The sequence below is a fragment of the Rissa tridactyla genome, chromosome 3, assembly GCF_028500815.1.
Source record: "Rissa tridactyla isolate bRisTri1 chromosome 3, bRisTri1.patW.cur.20221130, whole genome shotgun sequence".
NCBI lineage: Eukaryota > Metazoa > Chordata > Aves > Charadriiformes > Laridae > Rissa > Rissa tridactyla.
The window spans coordinates 28,818,076-28,839,177 of NC_071468.1; the positions used below are offsets into that span (position 1 = coordinate 28,818,076).

At 38.7% G+C, this 21,102-nt stretch overlaps 1 protein-coding gene across 7 annotated transcripts in view; it reads right to left on the reverse strand.

The window, feature by feature from the left end:
- The window catches only part of THADA (THADA armadillo repeat containing), a 170,012-nt gene that overhangs the window by 23,242 nt on the left and 125,668 nt on the right, over window positions 1–21,102 (reverse strand). For 5 of the 7 annotated variants that reach the window (XM_054193736.1, XM_054193734.1, XM_054193739.1 and 2 more), the window contains 6 exons: window positions 11,967–12,376; window positions 11,519–11,640; window positions 10,071–10,143; window positions 8,024–8,089; window positions 7,175–7,319; window positions 4,737–4,868 (listed from right to left, as the gene is read on the reverse strand). In XM_054193736.1, the coding sequence (XP_054049711.1) occupies window positions 4,737–4,868; window positions 7,175–7,319; window positions 8,024–8,089; window positions 10,071–10,143; window positions 11,519–11,640; window positions 11,967–12,376 (948 nt within the window). The remainder of the gene's footprint in view (window positions 1–4,736; window positions 4,869–7,174; window positions 7,320–8,023; window positions 8,090–10,070; window positions 10,144–11,518; window positions 11,641–11,966; window positions 12,377–21,102) is intronic. The other 2 variants (XM_054193740.1, XM_054193738.1) reach the window with 1 other exon arrangement.

Consider the following 21,102-nt stretch of genomic DNA (forward strand, 5'->3'; position numbering starts at 1 on the left):
TCAGAAGGGGGAGTCAGCTTCTTTAAACCAGGCAGCTAATAATGGGTTTTTTTTGCTGGTGAATCAAAAAATGGGACATATGACATTTTCACTGATTATTTTTTTTCTGAAGATAAAAAGTAGAATCTATCAGGAAGGGAACAACCATTAAGAGGAGAGCTTTGCATTGCCTTTTGTTCAGAAAATCCTGGCAGATGATACTCAGCAGTATCATCTATTGCTTATTTCTTCAGTATGTGAAATGGGAACAGAAGGAACAGGATTAATATATCTGAATTTTGGGCCAGTGGATTAAATCAGCAGTATGTTCAAAATTGACTACATCATTTATAGCCCCAATCCTATTCTCAGAATTACTCAAGAACTAAAGTAAATAATAACAACAACATTAGACTGATTTTCAAAGATGCTTACAACGCATCCAGTGATGGTGGTGCTCGGAGTGGGCCATTTACCTTGCATGTGCTGCAGCCACACACTTCCAGTCCCTGAGCTAACTTGCTTATCTCTATGCTATGCTGCTATTTTACAATAAATGTAGCAGAAGGTTCCCAAAGGCCAAAATTATACTTGAGAAGAATATTTAGGCTGCTAAATCGTTCAGGCACTTTCAAAAGATTTACTCAAGTCTGTGAATCTAATTGCTCATCTAAGCTTGATTCATCTCAATTTTAAAAATCAGCTAAATTGGTGCTAATGCTGACAGCACTAAAAATGCTTTTAAACCAATTTAAGGTTAATTTGGTAGTTTACCAACATAAAGGTTAAGCTGAATAAAGGTATTTTTTTTTATATGCAATTTTATAGAATTGCACTGGCTTAGCTATAATAGCAAAAAACAGTTTATTCAAACTTCTCTAATAGTGATGAGCTCATAACTTTACTTAAGGTAACGCTTCTCTAGACAAAAAAAAAGCCAGAGGAAAATGACACCATTGAATACAATTTTTGTTCTAGCACTGAGTTACTTGAATTTTTCAGCCTATTCAGTAAAGTGACCATCAGCAGAGAAAGAAAACTCCTATTTCCCGGACGTAAATGATCTTCCTTCTTGTAAGGAGTAACCCTCTTGGATAAGAAATGCTGCTGTGAATAGGTCTAGACTTTACACAGCCATGGGTCACTAATTTAATTAGATTTCAAAGCAGCTATGCTACATTTCCACTGAATACAATACTTCCTGTACCCTCCCTCATACTAAAAGGAATAAAACAATCCCCCAGAAGTTTACACCTCAATGCATGAGGAAACAACAACAAAGTGTACATACAATACCTTGAATTACAGATGGGCTTTATATTGTTCACATTATTAGTAAAACCTTAACTACCTGCTAAGTTGGTATTTTTAGCAAGGAAAACAAAAGGTTTTCTCCTTTCTAGTGAGATAGGATTCTGTTTGACCCGCTCTGCTCAGAAAATAACTGCTGTCAGGCAGCCACAGTGACTTCCCCTCCTAATTATGCGCTTTTACACATATTACAAAATTAAATCAAGCTTCTCTGTATGAGTAAAAGAAAATTTAAAAATTAACTTTACTGGTATAAATACATTTATAGCACATCTGAGGCAAGAAGTTCTTGTCTTCTATAAAAAATAATAGGGTTTTCTTGGGGGGAGGGAGTGTAGGGTAGCATGAGCATAGGAGCCCTGCTGTGTATCAGGGTTTGGTTTTCGGAGCTTTTCTCCTTTCAAACGAAAATGGGGGCTGCAGTTTTCATGGGGTTCTTGTATCATATTTGTTACCCTGAGTTTCAGACTCCACTCTCATAATGTGAGTGATCCAAAGCTGCATGGATTAGTTACTTGAGGAAACTGGGGGTTTTGCCCTCACTAAAAGTCATGAGGGAATAACAAGAAACCAAGTTCATATTCTCTTCCAGGAGCTCACGTAACATTTCAAAGAATTACACAAGATAGGAGCTGTTACTGGAAGTGAAACCACACTAATAGACAGGATCATTTGCCTTTGGTTTCACCACCTATAAATGACCTGAAAATACCTATTATTTGACACAATCATAATGCTACACATTTGTACTGTTATTCAGCAACATGTATGTGAATGAAAAATGCCCTATAACAGTTACATGAACAATCTGTGCGAATCAGGTTATTATTAACAACTGTCCAACTTCACATTATTCTGCTGAAGCAGAATAAAAATTTAGTCAGTCCAGCTGTTACACACAAGTACACACCCTCTCATACTCTATTCTGCCAGCCTGTATCGTGTATGAAGTGCAGGGGCAGTTGTCAGGCTATAATCATGGATTCCTTTGGATCTCTGATAGTAATCAACACATCAGGTGCTGATTCCCTAAGTTGACAATAGAGTTAGTCCTTCTGTAAGCAGCTACAGGCTTACACGCTGTATACACAGCAGGAGAGAGAACTTTGTGAGGAGTGGATATAATTAAGCTAGGACCAACATTTCTGGCAGGTCCAATGCTTGGATTTTGTGAGCAGCATTCCCACTCTGTGTATGGCAAATTAACAGCAGTAAAAGGTGAAACACACCGTAACCATACGGCACAGTACTTCTGGAAATATAATAGCTAGGACATAAAAATTTTTGATGCACAAATGAAGCTGAAATTATAATAGACTCTCTACTCTCTCCTGTTAGCTACTGGTAATCGCAATGAAATAAAACTGAAACAATTACAGAGCGTATGAAAATGGGATTCTAATCATCCATTCCTTTTTCTGATCTCGAGTCATCTTTCTCTCTGATCTCATAATAATACTGCTGAGCCACAATACTTATTTGTCATTGTATAATGGAAATGAAAAGTCAGTCAGTGTAACACACGCAGCAATTTGTTATTTAATGAAAGGTTTAAAGAGAGCTGGTTTACAGCTTCTAATGAATTCCAGTGTATCAGCTTAGATATTTTAAAATCAGTGCTGTGGTGAAAGACCTGACTTTCATGATATGAAAACTGAGAAAAAATAAGTGGATATTTGAATGTCATTTAAACATTGCCAGTACAGAGAGCACTGGTGATCCATGAAACATCTAAGCCCCAGACCCAAACATAATGCGTACTCTCACATGTGCACAAAAAGAAAGGCAGTAAATGAAAATAACAAACAACATTCAAATGTAAGCTTATTTTAATCTGGTTTTAAATAAAAGCCACGAGGGCAAAACTCCTTGCTCTGCTCCTCTAAAAGCTAGAAAGCGAAGCACAAAAAGTGAAAGAAGTTTAGTGGGCGAAAAAGAGATCACAGGAAGGTAAAATAATAACGTAAAACGGAGATGGAAAGAAACTGGATTCTCTCTTTTCAAAAGCAGTGTTCTCTGCTAGTCATGCTGATTTCATTAAAAGCAGTTTAAGAACAGAAGGGCAGAACTAAGTATAACTAAGGGGTTAACATAAGTTTGGTGACCGAGTCCCTATCCTAATTAGGAACATAACAAATAAATAACAATTATGATGTTATTTCCTCGATTATGGCCACTTCTGCTTCACAAAGTGGTAAGTTATAACAGGAAGCGCTGCAGTGACCTTAGTATTAATTACAAAGACAGAGCCCTCATCGAGTCGCAGGGCAATACCCCTTGGCACAGGGATACAACAAGGAAGAAGGGAGAAGATATAAAGAGCCAGAGAAAAAATCCAGCATTGCCTTATTTCCAGAGAAAGTACCATCTTGTGACATTTGAGGATGCCCCCGCAAAGGTCAGCATCAGGGACCTGAAGCACACATACGCAGAGCCTCTTGGTAATCAAGAGACCTGTAGCTGGGGCTAGATAAATTGCCACAGCTGTGATGACACATCCCTCCCTTTTACCTTCCCCTACCCCGCAGCGCTGTGCCTGAACAGTGCCAGCTCAAAACCACATCTGCCACATGAGCACGTTCCTGGCTACTTCTGTCTACAGTAGTGGCAAACATACATTTTTTACAGCCTTTTTTTTTTTTTTCTTTTTTTTAAAAAACTGCTTTATGTCCAGTCTAACAGAAATTCATGTGGAAATGGCCGACTAATTTGAACTCACTGCAGACAAGTTGGTACGGGCGTTACTGAGTAGTACAGACCAGTAGGGACCACCAGAGAGAGATGAACTTGGTAGCAAATTCTAATTTACTCACAACACATGGAAGAATGTGTCAGCAAAGACTCTCAAAGTGAAGCACATTAATTAGTTCAGCCTACTCAAGTCTTGTGGCTATTTTAAAATTAATAAGGTTGAGTAAACTAGGGCATGCAGACAAAAAGGCCCACATCCTCAAAAGCACATTGTGGGTATGCTGAGAATGGTCTTTGTTGATCTGGATCTAAATGGATTTCAAGGTCTAATAATGAATCAATGAGTTGAATACTGTTCCCCGATGCCTGTCTCTCTGTGATGAGGCTATTATAATGACCTGGGATTCAAAGAGTGTCTTCCACTGCATTATATTAGAACAAAGCTGGTATTAAAGAACTTCCAAAATGTGAAATTATGCGACAGTTGACTCATCACAGCAAGAACCATAAAGCTGAATACTGCTGTTGTCTTTTTTACATACCCATGTAACCATATGCAAATTATACCAAGAGTAAAAGCAAAATAATAAAGCATGGTGGGTGTCAAACATCATAACCTGCTGTTATCTTCCATAGTATGTGTAAGAAATGCATGGACCACTTTAGAGTTACCAAAACAGTTTATGATGAGAAGAGAAATACTTTTGTCTTCCAGGTATCCAATAATATTTAAAAGTAAAGAAAAGTTAACATACCTGTTCCTTCACTGCTCTTTTTTTCAGACTGTGCCACTTGTATAACCTCAGCAGCCGCATCCCTTACTACCAAATCTTCATTCTGCAGCAGTAGGACCACACATTTCCACATAGTGAGGGTATCAGACAGTCCTATATTTATTTATGGAGAAAAATTAGAATTCTATTTCTTACATGCATCCGAAGAAGTTACAGAGCTCTGTTTCCACACCTAAACACCACAAATGCAGTGAAACACAAACACGGGCATGAGAAATCCATTGGTAAGCCATGGGAAGACAACTGGCAGTACGATCGAGATGTTTTCTTCATGTGTGAACTTTATCTAGGTGGTTGACCCAGGCTGGTTTAAACAGTGGTCAACAGATAAGAGAACGAACCTCTCTTTCAACTTTAAGTCGTGGGTGCTCTGAATTTTCTATGATTTCTAGGAGTGGAGAATTCCTGTTTGGCAACAGCAAAAGTTTTACTGCTGGAGATTGACCAACGCACTGTGATCATGGAGTTGGTGTCACAATCTGCCTGGAGCACAGGCTGCCAAACCAAGTTTTGTTCAGATACTGCCAGTAGCGCTGGCCACAAATGCCATTCCCTGCAGGAAACAGCAAGCGATCCCACCTCCCAGGGATCTACCCATCACCCACTTCTCCCACATCCACCTCACCCCACCACTCATCAACACACCCTGCCACCCTAACACCCACTATCTGGTGGAAACAAGCCAGGTTTAATCCATGGGGTAATTACCTGCACACAGTTAAGACTAATCAGAGACAACTGCCAAAAGGGAGCTGTTCATCTGGTAAACCCCAAACAGGCAGACTCCACATACCTCCCCAGTGGCAATTCACATCTCACAAGCCATACTCCCAAACTCTTGTGCCATTTAGTGGTGTCACACTAAGGATGACTAGCTGAAGTCACAAGGCTGTACTTATAGGTTTGCTGGGGTACTTTTCAGCGGACCTTTCAGCTCTCAAACATACTCATTAAAGGAATCCACAGGAAGGTCTCTTTTAGAGGCAGCCAGCTGTTAGATATTACTTTCTGGTGATCACAGAGACCAGAGTTGGTGCTTCATTGCTGCGCTGTTTTTCTTCAAGCATGTTATCAACAGGTCTATCAGAAATTTGTATTACAGGGCTAGCCAGACAATTAAGTGTATTTCACTGCTTGGCCAAAATTAATTGCTTAAGGCTTTACTACACAGGCAGAAGCAGCATTCCTGTATTTCATATAACTTCCCCATGTGGGAATAGCACGGAGTATAATTACTTCAGAAAGAAGTTGCTTTTTTTTCTAGCATGACACACACAATAATGTTATCCTGGCACAGCTAGGGCAGAATAATTATTCCCTTCTAGATACGATGGCCAGCTTTCCCACCTACACAAGTTTCTGCTGTATCTCCAGGAAAGGTGGATGTCTGCAAATGGATTTTCCAGAAGACTTTTTCTGAACCCTCAAGCAACATGATGGAGAGATGATGGGATCATCCAGAATGTATTCACCCTCTTCCTCTTATGAACATACTTATTGGAAGCTTATGGGAATGACTACAACTCCATTTCACACAAGCACAATTTTATTTAACAACTTCTACTATATGCGGTCAAGCAAGCTGATGCAGAGCAAGGCATAAAAGTAAAAACTGTTTATATGTGCATAACCCCTTTAACTTTAAGGGAATAATTCTGGGTTTGTATTACTACCACTAAACAGCAGATCATGACCTTGACTTGCTAAGCTTCTCACTGCAGTACCGACAGTTTCACACTTGTGAAGAACCCCAGACTGACAATTCTAGGTAATATGGAGGGTTGGCTTTGCATCTTTCCTTCCCTGGCCCGATTTTCAGAGCAAAGAGCTAGTTCAGATGGCTTGTCCACTGAGGCCTCGGGGCTTTCTTTTCTGGACTGTTTTGGGGGGAATTTGGGAGTTGGTGGTGTTTGTTTTCCTTTGTTAAGATCTTATGCAGGATACAAACTGCTGCCATCTTTTTATTTCAGACCTTCACATCTCCCTGACTGGAAAGCATGGAAGCCAGCAACTGTTCTGACAAGATCAAAGAGGAAACTGTTTCCATCAGCTATAGACCAGATCCAAACGGCCACAAACGAGAAGCACAGCATTTGGGAGTTCTTCACTCCAATACCTCCACTGTCTTCATTTGATATAAAATGATAAAGTCCATCCTTCTAAGAGCTTTAACTAGATGGTAGAGGTTAAGATTGCCAGAGTTGACACTTTGAACATTTAATAGTACCATGTTTACCTCATAACAGATTTAGCTCTGTTAAATGTTATCAATACCTCTTAAAAGACACATCTCAAAATAAATATCTGACTTTTTAAAAACACCACCATCTTCAATTTAAGAAGTATACTATCTCACAAACAAAAGTATATATATAGATGTCACTCCACAAACTACTCACCAAGAATGAGCTTCTCATTGATCAAAAGGAACGACGTTACACTTTTAAGAACTTCAGCAGCTGCTAACAGCATCTCTGTCTGTTGCTCATCTCCACAAAAATAAACTATCAGCTGAACCCATTTTTTCAGGACGACTTCTGAAATCTGAAGGCACAGAACTTGTGAGAAGTATGCTGTACAATCTGGTGTTACTGCTTACCATCACATTAAACTAGGCCTGATGAAGGGATACCACTCATCAGTAAATGCATGTTTTTTTCAAGGTGATGAACCCCACATTGTCCATTCAGAAGCTGGCTAATTATGTCACAGATGGTTAAGATGGGAGATTTTCTTTTAGTCAGAGCAGTATTCATAGGCAACTCTCTTGCTCTGTCCCTTCACACTAGACTCACCAATGACCACACAAGTCAAAGCATATCTTTGTGTCCTCATTTCTTCTAAACATGTAAGCCAAAGACAAATATACTGGACTATAACAAAGAGAAGCAATTCTCAGAAGTATCCTACACGAAGACAAATACACATATCTGGCAAAACAACTAAGCGCATATGAACTGTAGCATCAATCTTAGGCTTTGGTAACGATGCAATGCTTGGTAAAGGGGTGAATGCAGCTCCATCTGTCTCCTCTCCAGATACTGGGAATGGAAATTTTTTTTAAATGAGATTGCTGAGGTACCTTGGGTTCCCATAAAATCCAATTGCCGTCTTCTGGAAAATATTTAATCCTTAGACATATGCTAAGAAAACTACTACTTAGTAGTAACAGGACAAAGCTTAGACTCTTTCTGATGTGCAGTGATGACTACTAGATTTTTTGTGGAAAGAAATAATGTACATTTTACCTGTAACTCAAATAGCGCTTCCAAGACCTGTAAACTCTGACCTCCATTGGGACAGCCAGGCCATAACTGGGAAAAGAAAATGCTAACTTCCAGAAGTGACCAAGAAAAGAGCTGGGATCCCCTGCAAATGCCACACTCAGGAGGGCAGTGGGTCAGTCAAGGTGCGGGAACCTCAAGCACAGGTTAGAAAGCAGAACGTGCAAACTGCAGGAGGTGGCATGCAGGCACAGCCATGAGCAAGTGTGCGCTACAGCAATTAGAAGGAAGCTCCAGAGGAAATAAAACAACCAAACAGATGTGAACATCATGCGCAGGAGAACAGGAAAAGCAGAATCAGCTCGACCTGGAGATACCTAAGGTATGTGTAACTAATTATGGGTTTTTTTTCCTCTTTCTTTCCTTTTTTTACTTATTTTTAATTACAGCAGGTGAAAAAATGAACAACCAGATAAGGTAAAGAAGAGAACCAGTGAAAAGGTGAGTTGAGTTAAAGGGCAGAGAAGCACAGGAGGACTCATTGAGCGATAAATGAAACCTTGGTCGTACTCTGCATCATTCTGTGTGGTACACGGTCATGTGCACTGCACATAGGGACAGAGCCAGAGCATGTCTTACAAATTCTCTAACAGGTTAAAAAAAAATAATAAAAATCTCCCAAGATCTTACAATTACTCAAATTTTGAACAGACACATAGACTATCTTGAAAGACAGCACTTGACTTTTACCTATGGAAGAGAGGCAGTCTCTTCTACGGATACAAGCCCAAAGAAAGAATTTAGATGGAAAACTGATGTCCTTGGTCTTTCACAAAGCAGCAAGCGCTCTCTGTACAGATGTCTTAGATCTCCCATGATTTACATGCTTATTAGAGAAAGTTGTTTTAGCATTACTACAGTTATGATTGTTACAGCATTTTTCATTAATTCCTCTTTGTAAATTGAGAGGAATAACATGTTCCACATCTATTTGTGAAACCAGGTTGATATGGTTATTTTAAAGCTTATAACTTGAAGTTCTTGCATTTTGCCTTTTTTAAACAAAAAGATTTAACATCATAAATCATGTTCCCAATTCTTATGTGCAAATCTGTGGCTTCCTGTTTTTTACAATGAGAAAAGATTATTAGCCTACAATATGAATCAATTCTGCTGCACATCCTATGAAAAATAACAGCTATGTAAGGAAAAAAAAAATTTCACTTTAAAACAGATCATGAGAATTGTGTCTATTTTTTAAATATCCATTAAGTGGGTTTTGTGTCTTTGAAAACATAAAAAAAAAATTAAAATTTTCTACCATTAAAACCGCCTTAGCACTGCTCTACACATACATACGTGACATCACAGACTGACAATTTAAAACCAAAAGAAATCCGAGCCAGTAATTTGTGCTGGTATAAATCTAAATTAAATAGACTATAAACAGGAACGGAGAACACAAAGCCTTGAATTTTACAAGGGTTATTATATTTACTCTCGCATTTTAAAAACAAATTTTTAAGAGGAAATTCAATGAGAAACTCCATGCAGACAACAGGCTGGTGTGCTCAGTGACTTCAGCCTGAGACTTGGCAAGCTCGTACTGCACACAGTGAGGAAGGGAACTGCACCCAACCATGGCTTCAGCTTCGTGCCTTCCCCTCGGATCCGCTCTCCTGCTGGCTCCCCAGCGACCAGAAACCACAACAAAGCTGCACTTTTGCAAACGGACTGGATTCAGTACATGTGTTAATCACCGTCGGCATGTCTCTTTCCACATTACAGTGACCTATTTTGAATACTCTCAGAAGTTGAAATTAATCCATCAGAAAAATTTACTTATGTATTTAACTTGAAATGACTTTGAGAGGGATATACGGAGATGATATCTGCGTCTGTTTCATTTCAGAACATGGCAGTGTATTCAGAGAAGACGACGTAATGCCAGAAAAGGTGCAAAGACACAAGAAAACACAAGCTTGGGGCTTTCATGTAAAGGAAGCCACATTACTCCAATCACTAAAACCTCCAGAATTACAACACTGCTAAGCAGCTCCATTGCCCTTACCTGCTGATGGTTCTGCAAAAGATGGATAACCAACTTGGAGGCAAATTTGAGAGCTATGCTTTGAACTTCAGTGCTGAGAAAACAAGGCAAAGGACATATCAAAAAAAGGAGCTATTTCTGCTGTCATTTCACCTCTAGAAAAAAAAACCCAGCCAGCTTTTAATCATTCCTGATTATCACCAATGGGTATTTTGCAAGCTGACCACTTGGAATTTTTACATTACAGATTTGAACATTAGTTAAGCTTTTTGTTGATATGCAAATGAAATATGTGCCTACTTTCACCTCTTGTGTTCATTTTCTATCTGCATACTTACCATAGAAAAACACATTTGAAAATGGAAACCAAGTCACACAAATCAGATATTATTTGAAACGATAAACAAAAGCATCTCTTCAAGTTGGTGTTAAGCTCCAGGAATATCTCTTGTATAGCTGCTAGAAATGTTACTAGTGCAGAATATGTCAACTGCCAGCTCCTGAGCCTCCATGCTGCCCAGCAGGGCCTAAGGACACGGCACTTGGCACCCTAGTTCCTGATGGGCTGGTGCCGCCCCAGGGAAAGGCAACACCTGAGCAGTAAGGTCTGCTATTTCAGCTATTTCCCTTTAACAGCACCAGTCAGTGTTATTTTACCACAAGTATCTTATTTCATTCCAGAAATAAACACTTCACATCATCATTTAAACTTAAAAAATCTAGTGCAAATCAGCAGCCAATGCGCACAGTTATAAAATGCTGTTCTACACTCTATACCCTAAATATTCTATATTGCTAACACTGGGGTGCAATGTTTATATGGCTTAAAAAAAGAGACTATTAGAAACAGGATGGTCTTGACCTTAGAGCCTGGACTCTTTAACCCTTTTTGTCCATTCCATTATGAATGGATGGACACAGGTTCTAATTCAGTACAAACTACAAACTAGCTCAACATTTTCAGTGCTTTCTGCTGACTTTACAGTCTGATTAAGGTGTGGGAACCCTAGGGATTAGGGTTAACCATTTCTGCCAATCCAACAAGTGAGACCAGACCAGTCCCTCTTTCTACAGACCGTCTGCAGATAAACCAGGACAGGATGAATGGCAGATTCCCAGTGTATGTTTGGATCGATTCTATGTGTTAAGGTGTTTCCCAGTTACCTTTCAGGAAGAGCTATGCTTGTTGGCTATCATCTGACATCTGGAGTAACTTCTTATTTCAGGAACTGTGATACTGGACATTTAACAGGGTGCTTGCCAGAATGACTTGTGGGCCTTTTTAATAATTTAGACCCATGTCTAACTTCTAAATTCTCATCAAGAGCTCTCTTTATTCAAATAAGCCACACTCACTTTTCTGAAACATGGATTTTTAAATCAACAGATAGTCCAAAACCAAGAAATAAACGCTTCAACATTTAAAGGTTTTAAAATATAAGTATTTTAACAAGCATGACAGACCATACCTGTTGGAGGTATCTACAATGTTTAAACTCCAGGTTAAGAGCTCATTTGCATTCATATTTATAAAGCATTCAGTCTTTGGAAGCACATTTCTGAGATCCATATTATAAAGAATTTCCAGAACCTGCACACAGAATTCACAAAGAATTTACAATCAATCTCAACATGAATGTGTAAATTTGAGATCAATAAAACACTGACTTAAACCCCATTCTAAGAACACAAAGGTCCTCTCCTGACAGTGCTAAGAACGGAAAGAGGAAATTCTTGCTTTTCTGCCAAGAACATCTGTTACAGAATTATAGTACAGCTTCTATTCAATGTAAAAAAACCCAGATGCACTCACATACTATTTAAAAAACACCATTCAGGTTTGAAACATATTTTTAAAAATTAAGAATATAATTTACTGAAAACATATCAAGTATCAACAAAATAGCACTCTCCTACCTTGCAAAAACACTGGAGATTCTTTTCCTTCGAAGCCATTGTGAGAAGAGTGCCTTCCAAATCAGTAAGTAAACACAATACACCTCCTCCTTCTGCAATCTGCTTGGAATTTATTTGTTTCAACCAGAGCAGTATTGCTTCCAACGCAAGCAGACGTACTTCGTGAAACTCACAGTGAAGGAGATGAACTATTGACAATGATGGCTTGGCTACTTTCTTTGCAACAGGTGAACTGCTGTCCTGGATGTCAGGACCTGCAGTCACCGACAGCACTGATATTACAAGTTTGGTGACGCTCTGAAGATACTGTATCAGTCCTGGTACTGCAGATGAGTAGGGAATACTGGACACCAGTTCAGAATCTGAAATAACTCTGTTCATCTCTTCCCAAAACCCAAACAATTGCATTCCTGAAATGAGAATAAAACTAAGTGACAACCAGATGATGTTACCATCTGCTTCAGACCATAAAGTGATTCTGAAGTTGAAAAACATGAGGTATGCAAAATGTATCACAAGGTAAATTCAGGCATTAAATTAAAACATAGTTCTCCTTCATTTTAGACTGATTCCAAATTATAAAACAGCTTTCCTAGATACCATGTGTATTCATATTTAAGCAGAATGAAATGAGGACACAAACTTTTCTGAAAGTACAAAATGTTCAACACATGGGATGAAAGATTCAAACAACTTAAAAAATGCTACAATACTTCGCAGGCAGATTGCCTGTCATTTTTGCCATTTATAGCCGTTTGATAAGTATTTCCTTCAATCAAGCTACTAATACAGCCTTGCAAATTGCACATGCCTTTGCACTAGTGATTAAGACAAATAAACAGTATTAAATATATTTGGAGAAAATGCAGGTAGTTGGAAACCTCAAAAAGCACCAAATACAAATATGCAATCATATTATACTTGATAGAATAGCTTTAAAATCAGAGATCAGACTGGAGAAAGTGCTGTTCATCAGCCTACCCAGCTGCAACTGAAACAGGAGAACCAATGACAGGGCCATTCTGGTAATACTGAAAATCCCACGCTTTGCATAGTTAACAGGAAATGTTACTATTAAGAAGATGCCCCTTCTACATAAATAGATCCGTCCTGTGTGTATCAATCTAAAGAATTTACTGATTAAAAAAATCCAGTATGCCTTCCTATGCCTGTTAACTTTGAACAGTTAACACAGCTCAGAAGAAAGGTGCTGCACTGTAATCCTTCTTAGGTATCAGCACAGGAACTGTGACATTCCAACCATTTACACCGGTGCAACCTGCCCACATGACACGGCACAGCACAGCCCGAGAACCTTCTTTAGTGCTTGGCCAGCTCCTGGAGTTAACAAAAAGTTTTCTAATAGCGAATTTCTAATAGGTTTGTAATAGGTTTTCTAATAGCGAAGCCAAGATCTTTGTCCAGTTCAGATGTTTGCATAGCTTGTACTGCAAGGAAATTAATATGCTATATCCCACAAAATTCTAATACAAGTAAGGGAAATCATGAAGAAGCACAGAAGAGAACACCACTGCCACTGGTGTTGAGGGATGTTAGAAGTTTAGTGTTTTTAAAATGCCAAAATGCATTAAAGGTAAATACAAAGATTAAAGCAAACTCACTTAGATTTTTTCGGTATCTACAAGAAGACAATTCGTTGCCATACAACTTTGCTATTTATAACTAAGCAAGCACTGAGTACTACTAAAAGCCTGTCCAAATACTACTACTAAATTACTGAATTTGACACGAAGCTGCAACACAAATATGGATTCATGTTGTCGTCTGTGAAGACATCTCCCTAAGCCTTCTATTTACAGTTAAATATCCTGTCCTTTCAAATTCAAATTCTTCCAAAGCCATCTTAATTTGTTTGACATTTAGATAGACACTTGACATGGTTGTACACCATCTAGCATATTAAGGCAGAAGCATTTTCTGAGTAATTCTGGACAAGCTTCAAAGAAATATGGTATTTGAAAGAGATATTACCTAACATTTGAAAGACATATTACCTAACCATTAGTTCTGTCATTCATGTTTTCACTACAATTTCTTTTCTGAACGGGCTTGATGTAGTCAAAGAAACTGCAATATCACTGTGAACCTATGTCACAGCGCAATCCTCTAGATGACACAGATGGCTTTCATTTCATAACATGCGAACTTGTATATTTTATTTGCTACATTTTCTAAAACGCCTCCAAACAGACTGGCAGTACATACCAGCATCATAGCATAAACTAGCATTAAAGCCTATGTCACACGACAAGTATACAACTGCCAGAATTCCTTGATTTCTGAACCGTCTGGTTGCCTTGGAGAGGGATTAGGCCTTCCTCCCAGTTCTTACATAGCCTGACTCCACAGATACCAGTTTAACAACAGAAATAATCCCAGGCAGCTGAAAGAAAAAGGTTCAAGTTCAAGTGTCTTGGTTTGAGAAGAGAAACGGCTTCAGTTTTGGAGCCCTGCACCCTCCCAGCTTCCTACGTGCTTCCCTCCTCGGCTGTGTTTCAGCAATACACGAGTCCACTAGCTCAGTTGTTCAAACCAAGTATATATTTCTAAGTGTATTGCAAGAGAAGTGCTTTTGTTTCCTATCAACGTTGCTTTGCATTGAGGTATAGCTATCATACGTGCAAGCAGTATCATGAAAACCAACAGGATGGAAGGGTCAAAGCTCTAGGCAAGGCAAGGGAGAGCAGTATTAGGTGAACAAAAAGAGATAAACACTAGGGGCAGAGGGGGAGAGTGTCTTTCATTTTGTTGGTGTCAACACTGCCAACCTTGCTAGAGCCTGGTGATCTTTCCATTGACTCCAGGAGCTGGCCACAAACCAACCTTCAGATCTGCTTCAGTAAACCTTCGTTTGAATCCTGCAAGGCCAACGTAACTTCACTCTGTGTCTTCATCTTTGAAGGGGAAAATTATTTTCATATAAAAATCATGGCGGAGCTGTTCACTCCTCGAACTACTAGCTTGCAGAGACTGCAATACAAGAGTCTTCTGCCACAGATCCTCTTTTTTCTGTGCGTATCTGATACTTCTTCTGGTTTGGAAGCCTTCTGGATGACTTCTGTTTTTCCCATGTAATTGTGGAAGACTGGACACCATGGCTCATCTATTTTTACAGAAAGTCTCTTTAAAAGTGGATGTCTCAACAGTAAGGCTTTCAGCAAAATAAGACTGTCTGCATATTTGCTTAGCCTCAGCACACCATAGAGCAAATCCTTCTGCATTTGTCTTGTGCTCCGCATGCTCTCCGACACTCTTTTTTCACACAAATATGTACAGAAGGAAAGCAAGCCCCTGTCTTATTACAATGCAGTGGAAATATTCCTGCTTTCAACTTAGAAATCTTTCCTGGCTTTCATGTAAATGTTTTTTCTTCTGCTTAACTTTAAGTAAACTCTCTTCTTTGGCTTACATCAAAAATAGCCGACTAAACCAAAAAACCGCACTGGTTCCGAAAGTAAATATCTGTCTCTGTTGTTAAGATACAGTAAAGACATACTTTTCTTTACACACAAAAATCACTGTACAGTTTGAATTACCAGCTGCTGTGAGAAGGAAGAACAAATAAGGATCCCGGCAAACAGCAGGCTTGTCCAGGACACCGACAGATGCAAAAGAGCCTCCAAGAGGCCCGCCCCCCCCTTAAGGATTGATTCATTTGTGGGACAGGAAGAAATTCGACTCTCTTCTAGGAAGGGACACATCTTACACAAAAACTTTGTTCCCCTCAACACAGTGCATGAACATCCCACAGTCTTCCTCAATCCCTTTATGCCCGCAACATTGAGATATGCATAAAACATCTATGTCACATCATGTAGGTCTGAGGGGTTGCTTTTTTAATCCTATTTGTGATCAACTGATGCTCACAGTCAGTTATATGAAGTTAAATGGTCTTTCATCATCTGAAAATGAGGAGGAAAGGAAGAGGAGCAGAATGGAATTAGCAGACCTGATGAATCTCTAGCTACAAACCTCCTCGAGTTTAGCCAGCTCCAAAACCTGTGCCCTGCCTGACTTCTGCTCTTCCCCGCAGTGGCGGGCAGGCTCTATTCTATAGTCTGTTCCCAGAATAAGTAGATACATACTGTAAGGACAGGAAGACTTCCCTGCTCAGGGATTAATAAGCTGTCAACTGATGCACAGTTAGTTCAGCTGATCTTTCATCTCAGAGATTCTACAATATGTTCAAAAGTGACACAAGTCATCTGAATTCCTTCCATATTTAAAACCTAAACTTGTTTCATCACTTTGCCAGCTGACGTACAGGACTGATTATGTATTTCTGTTGGATTTAGGTAATTTTACCTAAAGTAAGTAGCTGTCTAGGCTACTGCCAATTGGACAACTCTCCATATCATCAAGTGTATATCGTGTGAGGGGCTTTTTCTCTGTATCCATGATTACAATACATCTAAGTATTTGCACACTTCTAGATAAACATTGAGATCAAATCCTGTATGCAGCCCCTTGAGCATCCATGCCATCTTCCATCTTCCTACTACAGGCTCCAGAAAAGAACAAAGAAGCAAAAAAGGGAAGAAATTATTACTGACATCAGAAAACTGACAATCTGTAAAGTCAGAGAAAATTTACAAAAGCAGCTACAAAATGCTGTTATGTCTGCAGTACAATGTTACGGGAAGGGGGTCTAAGCATCAAAAGTCGGTATAGTCATCATCATTCACCAAGACCTGCAGGAAGTTGCCATTAGTTATGGATTGAGAAGAGGTTAAAATCCTTTGCACTTACAAACTACCATCTATCCAAGGCTATCTGTAGAGATCATATGAATAGAGAGAAGGCTGAAAGGTAATCGGTGCCAAGAAGAGATTTTCCTAGACAAATATTAAGGAAAAGTATTTTCTTTCATATTTTCCCTTTTTATTAAAAGTGGATTAGGCGAAGTCACTGGTAAATGGAAAAAAATCCCAAAGAGAACAGAAAAGCATATTTTATTACGATGTGGAACTAAGAAAACTGTTGATGATCAGGAAAAGGGCATATTTTAAGAAGGATGTTTTCTTTTAAAGACATCTGCAACATCTTCAACATCAGAGACTAAGCATCAGTACTCATAATACAATTCAAAACTACAAACATGAGCAATTAACGTAATCCAGGGATAATGTATTGTTAAGGACAGAACCATCCCATTGCATTTTGTATAGTATAAGGGAAAGTTTTCAAAGAAAAAAAAAAGTGAAAAAAGCATTTGATCTGGACACTGAGACTGCTATTTTTCTTAAAGCTTCTTTCTGGCACAGGATTGAGTTTTCCACTTTTTTTGCATTCATTGAAAACCATAAAATCCCATAGAGACAGTGCAAGTCAGTTAGTGGTACATGCTGGAATCTAAAGAGAACTTGAAACAGGATTTCAGAAGGAGGAACAGTCACCATCTTCACAAGGGGACAGAAATTTAACTGCTAACATTAACAAACACAATCAACTCCACTCTTCGCTAGCGTCACTTATTTCCTGTAACACCTTTCCATATACCCTGTTCAACACAGCATTCCAGCAACATCACGCTCTACCCTCCGCAAGCCTCCTTTCACTGTGCCCCCACGATCTTTCTGAAAACACTTCTGCTTTCCTCCTCCCACATCCGTGCCGCAAGTTCTGCCTCGGACATTTCCTTGACCACCCCATTGGCATTGCACACCTCCACCTCCTTTCTCCCAACATTTATTCCTTTTGGCCTTGGTCCATTTGTTTTGTCTTTCCGCCTTGTACTCACTTTTGCACTGTCTTTGGGCCACCTTAACATAGTACGCCCCTCACTTGATTTGCCTCTGGCATTTTACTGACTGTACAACTCCCAGCCACCCCCTGTCTCTTGGACCTCCAACAATGTCATCCTCAACTTCTGCATTCTCCTGTCTGCATTGAATTAGAATATCGGGTACCCAACTACACTTCCTTTTGACTTGTCTAATTTAATGTCAGTAAGCGTAGGCCATTTTGTTGATTCTATAAATATCTTTTAAACCTCTACCTTCCTTGAGTCAAAATAACATTGACCAAGTGCCACTGTCAATATACTCGCACACAAAGTTTATATAATTTTGACATAACAAACAAAAATTGCTTTCAATTTGTTGAGATGGAATTTCTTAAGTTTAAGCTAATTAGACCACATAACCAAATCACGCACAACAAGCTGCCAGCATTTTTGTTCAAATAACTGTTTGGCGACACTTCTTAGGGATCTAGGTAAAGAAATTAAAGCATGGCTAAAATATCCAACCTAGTTATTCCTGTCAAATTTTTACCATTTAAACATTATCAGTTTTTTAAGTTAGCCTGCAGAAAAACTTATTTTAGTTACCATTTAGCTTCTTGTGAAAATAAGAAAGAGTAAGTACAATATAGAAAAAAAGCAGGCACAGCCCTCAAATGCTATTTATAAGTCCTACAAATTGTATCATTTGGGCAAAACATTTAAGAGATTCCTACTTAAAGAAATGATTTGTGCTTTCATTGGAAAGCAGCTAGAAGTTTGATAATGCATACTATTTCTACCAATACATTTTATAACTTCTAATTAAAAAGGACAAATATAACTAAGAGAATGGTATTTCCAATATACGTTATTTAAAACACAGTATTTTGTCATATTTGAGAGCATAACAAAGGACAAAACCAGGGGACAGTTGTACATAATTGCCCATGTTTCTGATCTCATACACACGTGTGATGCACAGTATTTTTTGCAATTGTTTCTGTTGTTCATGAGCAGGATTTAAGAATTTAACCAAGCTACGTCTACAAAAGGTTTAGCTGTTTGGAAGACAGTAAGAAAATGGAAGGCTGCTTTCAGAAAACTCAAGGAAAGAATAGATTAGTGAGAGCAGAATACTGGCAGCTCCATTTTGATATCAAAACAGTCTATATATGAACAGGATTAATTATGTAAATACCGAGTAACTGTTCCCACTGATGAAAACAACAGTGGAGTTTGGTTAATCTCAAGAACTTCTATAAATTCTTCCACCTCAAATGTAGAAAGCAAAAACGCATGGTTAGACTTCAAGTGGCAGCTTCTCCTAAATCACAGATCCATCCTGTTTGACATCCTGTTTAAATGTTTTCTCTTTCTCATGAAACTTGAATTTTGAAGAGACTATACTCGATAACAGGCTAAACCAGACAGGAGATTCACAGCATATATGCAGAATAAAAGAACAACTCGGAAGGATTATCTTTGGCAAATTTTTCTTTCATCTTTTCCCTGACTTCTGTTCAACATCCCATTTCACTTACGTTGATGGGTTTTATGGACTCAACACAGTACTTATCGACAAGTGCCATTTTTTTGGAATACAAGCCTGGGTAAAATACACTTTTATTAGTCAAGTATATTTTAGCAAGTTGCATCCATTTTTCCCTTCCTGAATTGATGAAATACTACCAGAAAACCATTCCGAGACATGAGCAAGAAAGAAAACGTGACCACTTTGTCTTGTGGCATTCTTCATCCTTTACAGAGAGACAGAGCATCTGACAGATCTGAGCATTCACTGCAATGCAGCGCTCTGGCTCCTGTGTTATCAGCACCGCAGGATCTCAGTGATACTTTCATCTTATTGTTTAGCTTCAGACACCAATTTCCAGGAGAAGATATGAAAGCAGGAATGCCTATGACAGGTCCTGTCAGAAGTCCACATACCTAACAGAAGAATCTTATCCACTCTATCACAGCATAGCCTGTCAGTAGGCTGGTACTCTGTCTCTTGCAAAGCCCATCTCTGAGTGCAGAGAAAAGTGCATAACCTCGGACACACACACGGATCTCACCTGGACTCAGAGGCATTTTCCCTCTCCAAATATGCCTACAAGTCTTATTTGCTTCCTCCAGTAATGTCTGAAGTGTCAAGGTCAGGAACATCCCCCTGTTCCGACACCACCCACTCTGGTGCTGGTTTACTTCTGGAGGAGGAACTTAACTGCTCTTTAGCAAGGTACAAGTACCAGAAAATTCTCTGGAAGACGACTGCACTGTTCTACCCATTAGACTGAAGAGGCCCTGGGCATCTGTGATTTCAAGCCTATAAAAACAGTTACTGTGGAGACAATATATCAAAGAGGTCTGCAAGTACAAATTCACTGGCTATTATTAATAATTATTAATACTGACAATAGACATTAGCTCATCAAATAAGCCTAAATCTGGTAGGAACTTTTGTTTGCTCTCAATAAAGGCAAAAATAGTATTTTTATTTATGTATTTTAACTTTTTTTTCTTTAAAAATGGCTTCATTTTTTTTTTCTGAGTTCTAACTGTAATTGATAACTGAAGAAAATACTTGTAAGTTTACATAGTCTTGGCATTATGTATTATCTCTGCACATCAGAAGACCCTCAAGCGCATCAGGAGCTGGAAAAAACACTCTAGATTTTGCCTATCAACTCAAGGAAAGAAAACTATTTTCCCAGTGATGTGAATCAGGCAACACTTCCATCCAAAACAGCAAATGAGAATAACTACGGGTTTGGGGTTTTTTTGTTTATTTTAAGATAAATAATCATCATTTGGCCAGTAATAAATTTTTAGCTGGACAAAACGCTTTCGGTATCCATTACTCCCTGCCTTCCTTATCCAACATTTTAAATTGTTTTGAATTTGTGAAGTAAATTCCCTAAGGGCTGTCCTGCACTTTAAGAGACAGATTTTATTAATTGAAGACAACAAATCACTTACAGAAAATAATCGTAATGTAGGAAAGGCCTAGGCAGGGTTGTACTCTGAAAATCTCTTTGTAATTGTAGCCCCTTTAGACAGGCATAATCAATTAGAAGTGGTCTGATTTTAACCAGTTGCAGGCTCATTACATTGCATTCCTGTTTCTGTTGATGAAAATCAGTTTCAGCCTGTGGCCTGGAACTCATATACAGCACTTCCTGGGGCCTCTTAGATAAACACATCAAGAAACAGTTTTATTTGGATTTGTCCTTCACCCTTTATTCATTGAAACAACTTTACAAATCAAGATTAAAACTGAGAAAGGTTGGCTCATAACCAGAGATACGCATATACGAGTAAGATATTTAATCTCAGAAAAGTATAAAGCTTCGGTTAATAAGTATTCTTTAAATATGACACTCAAAACAT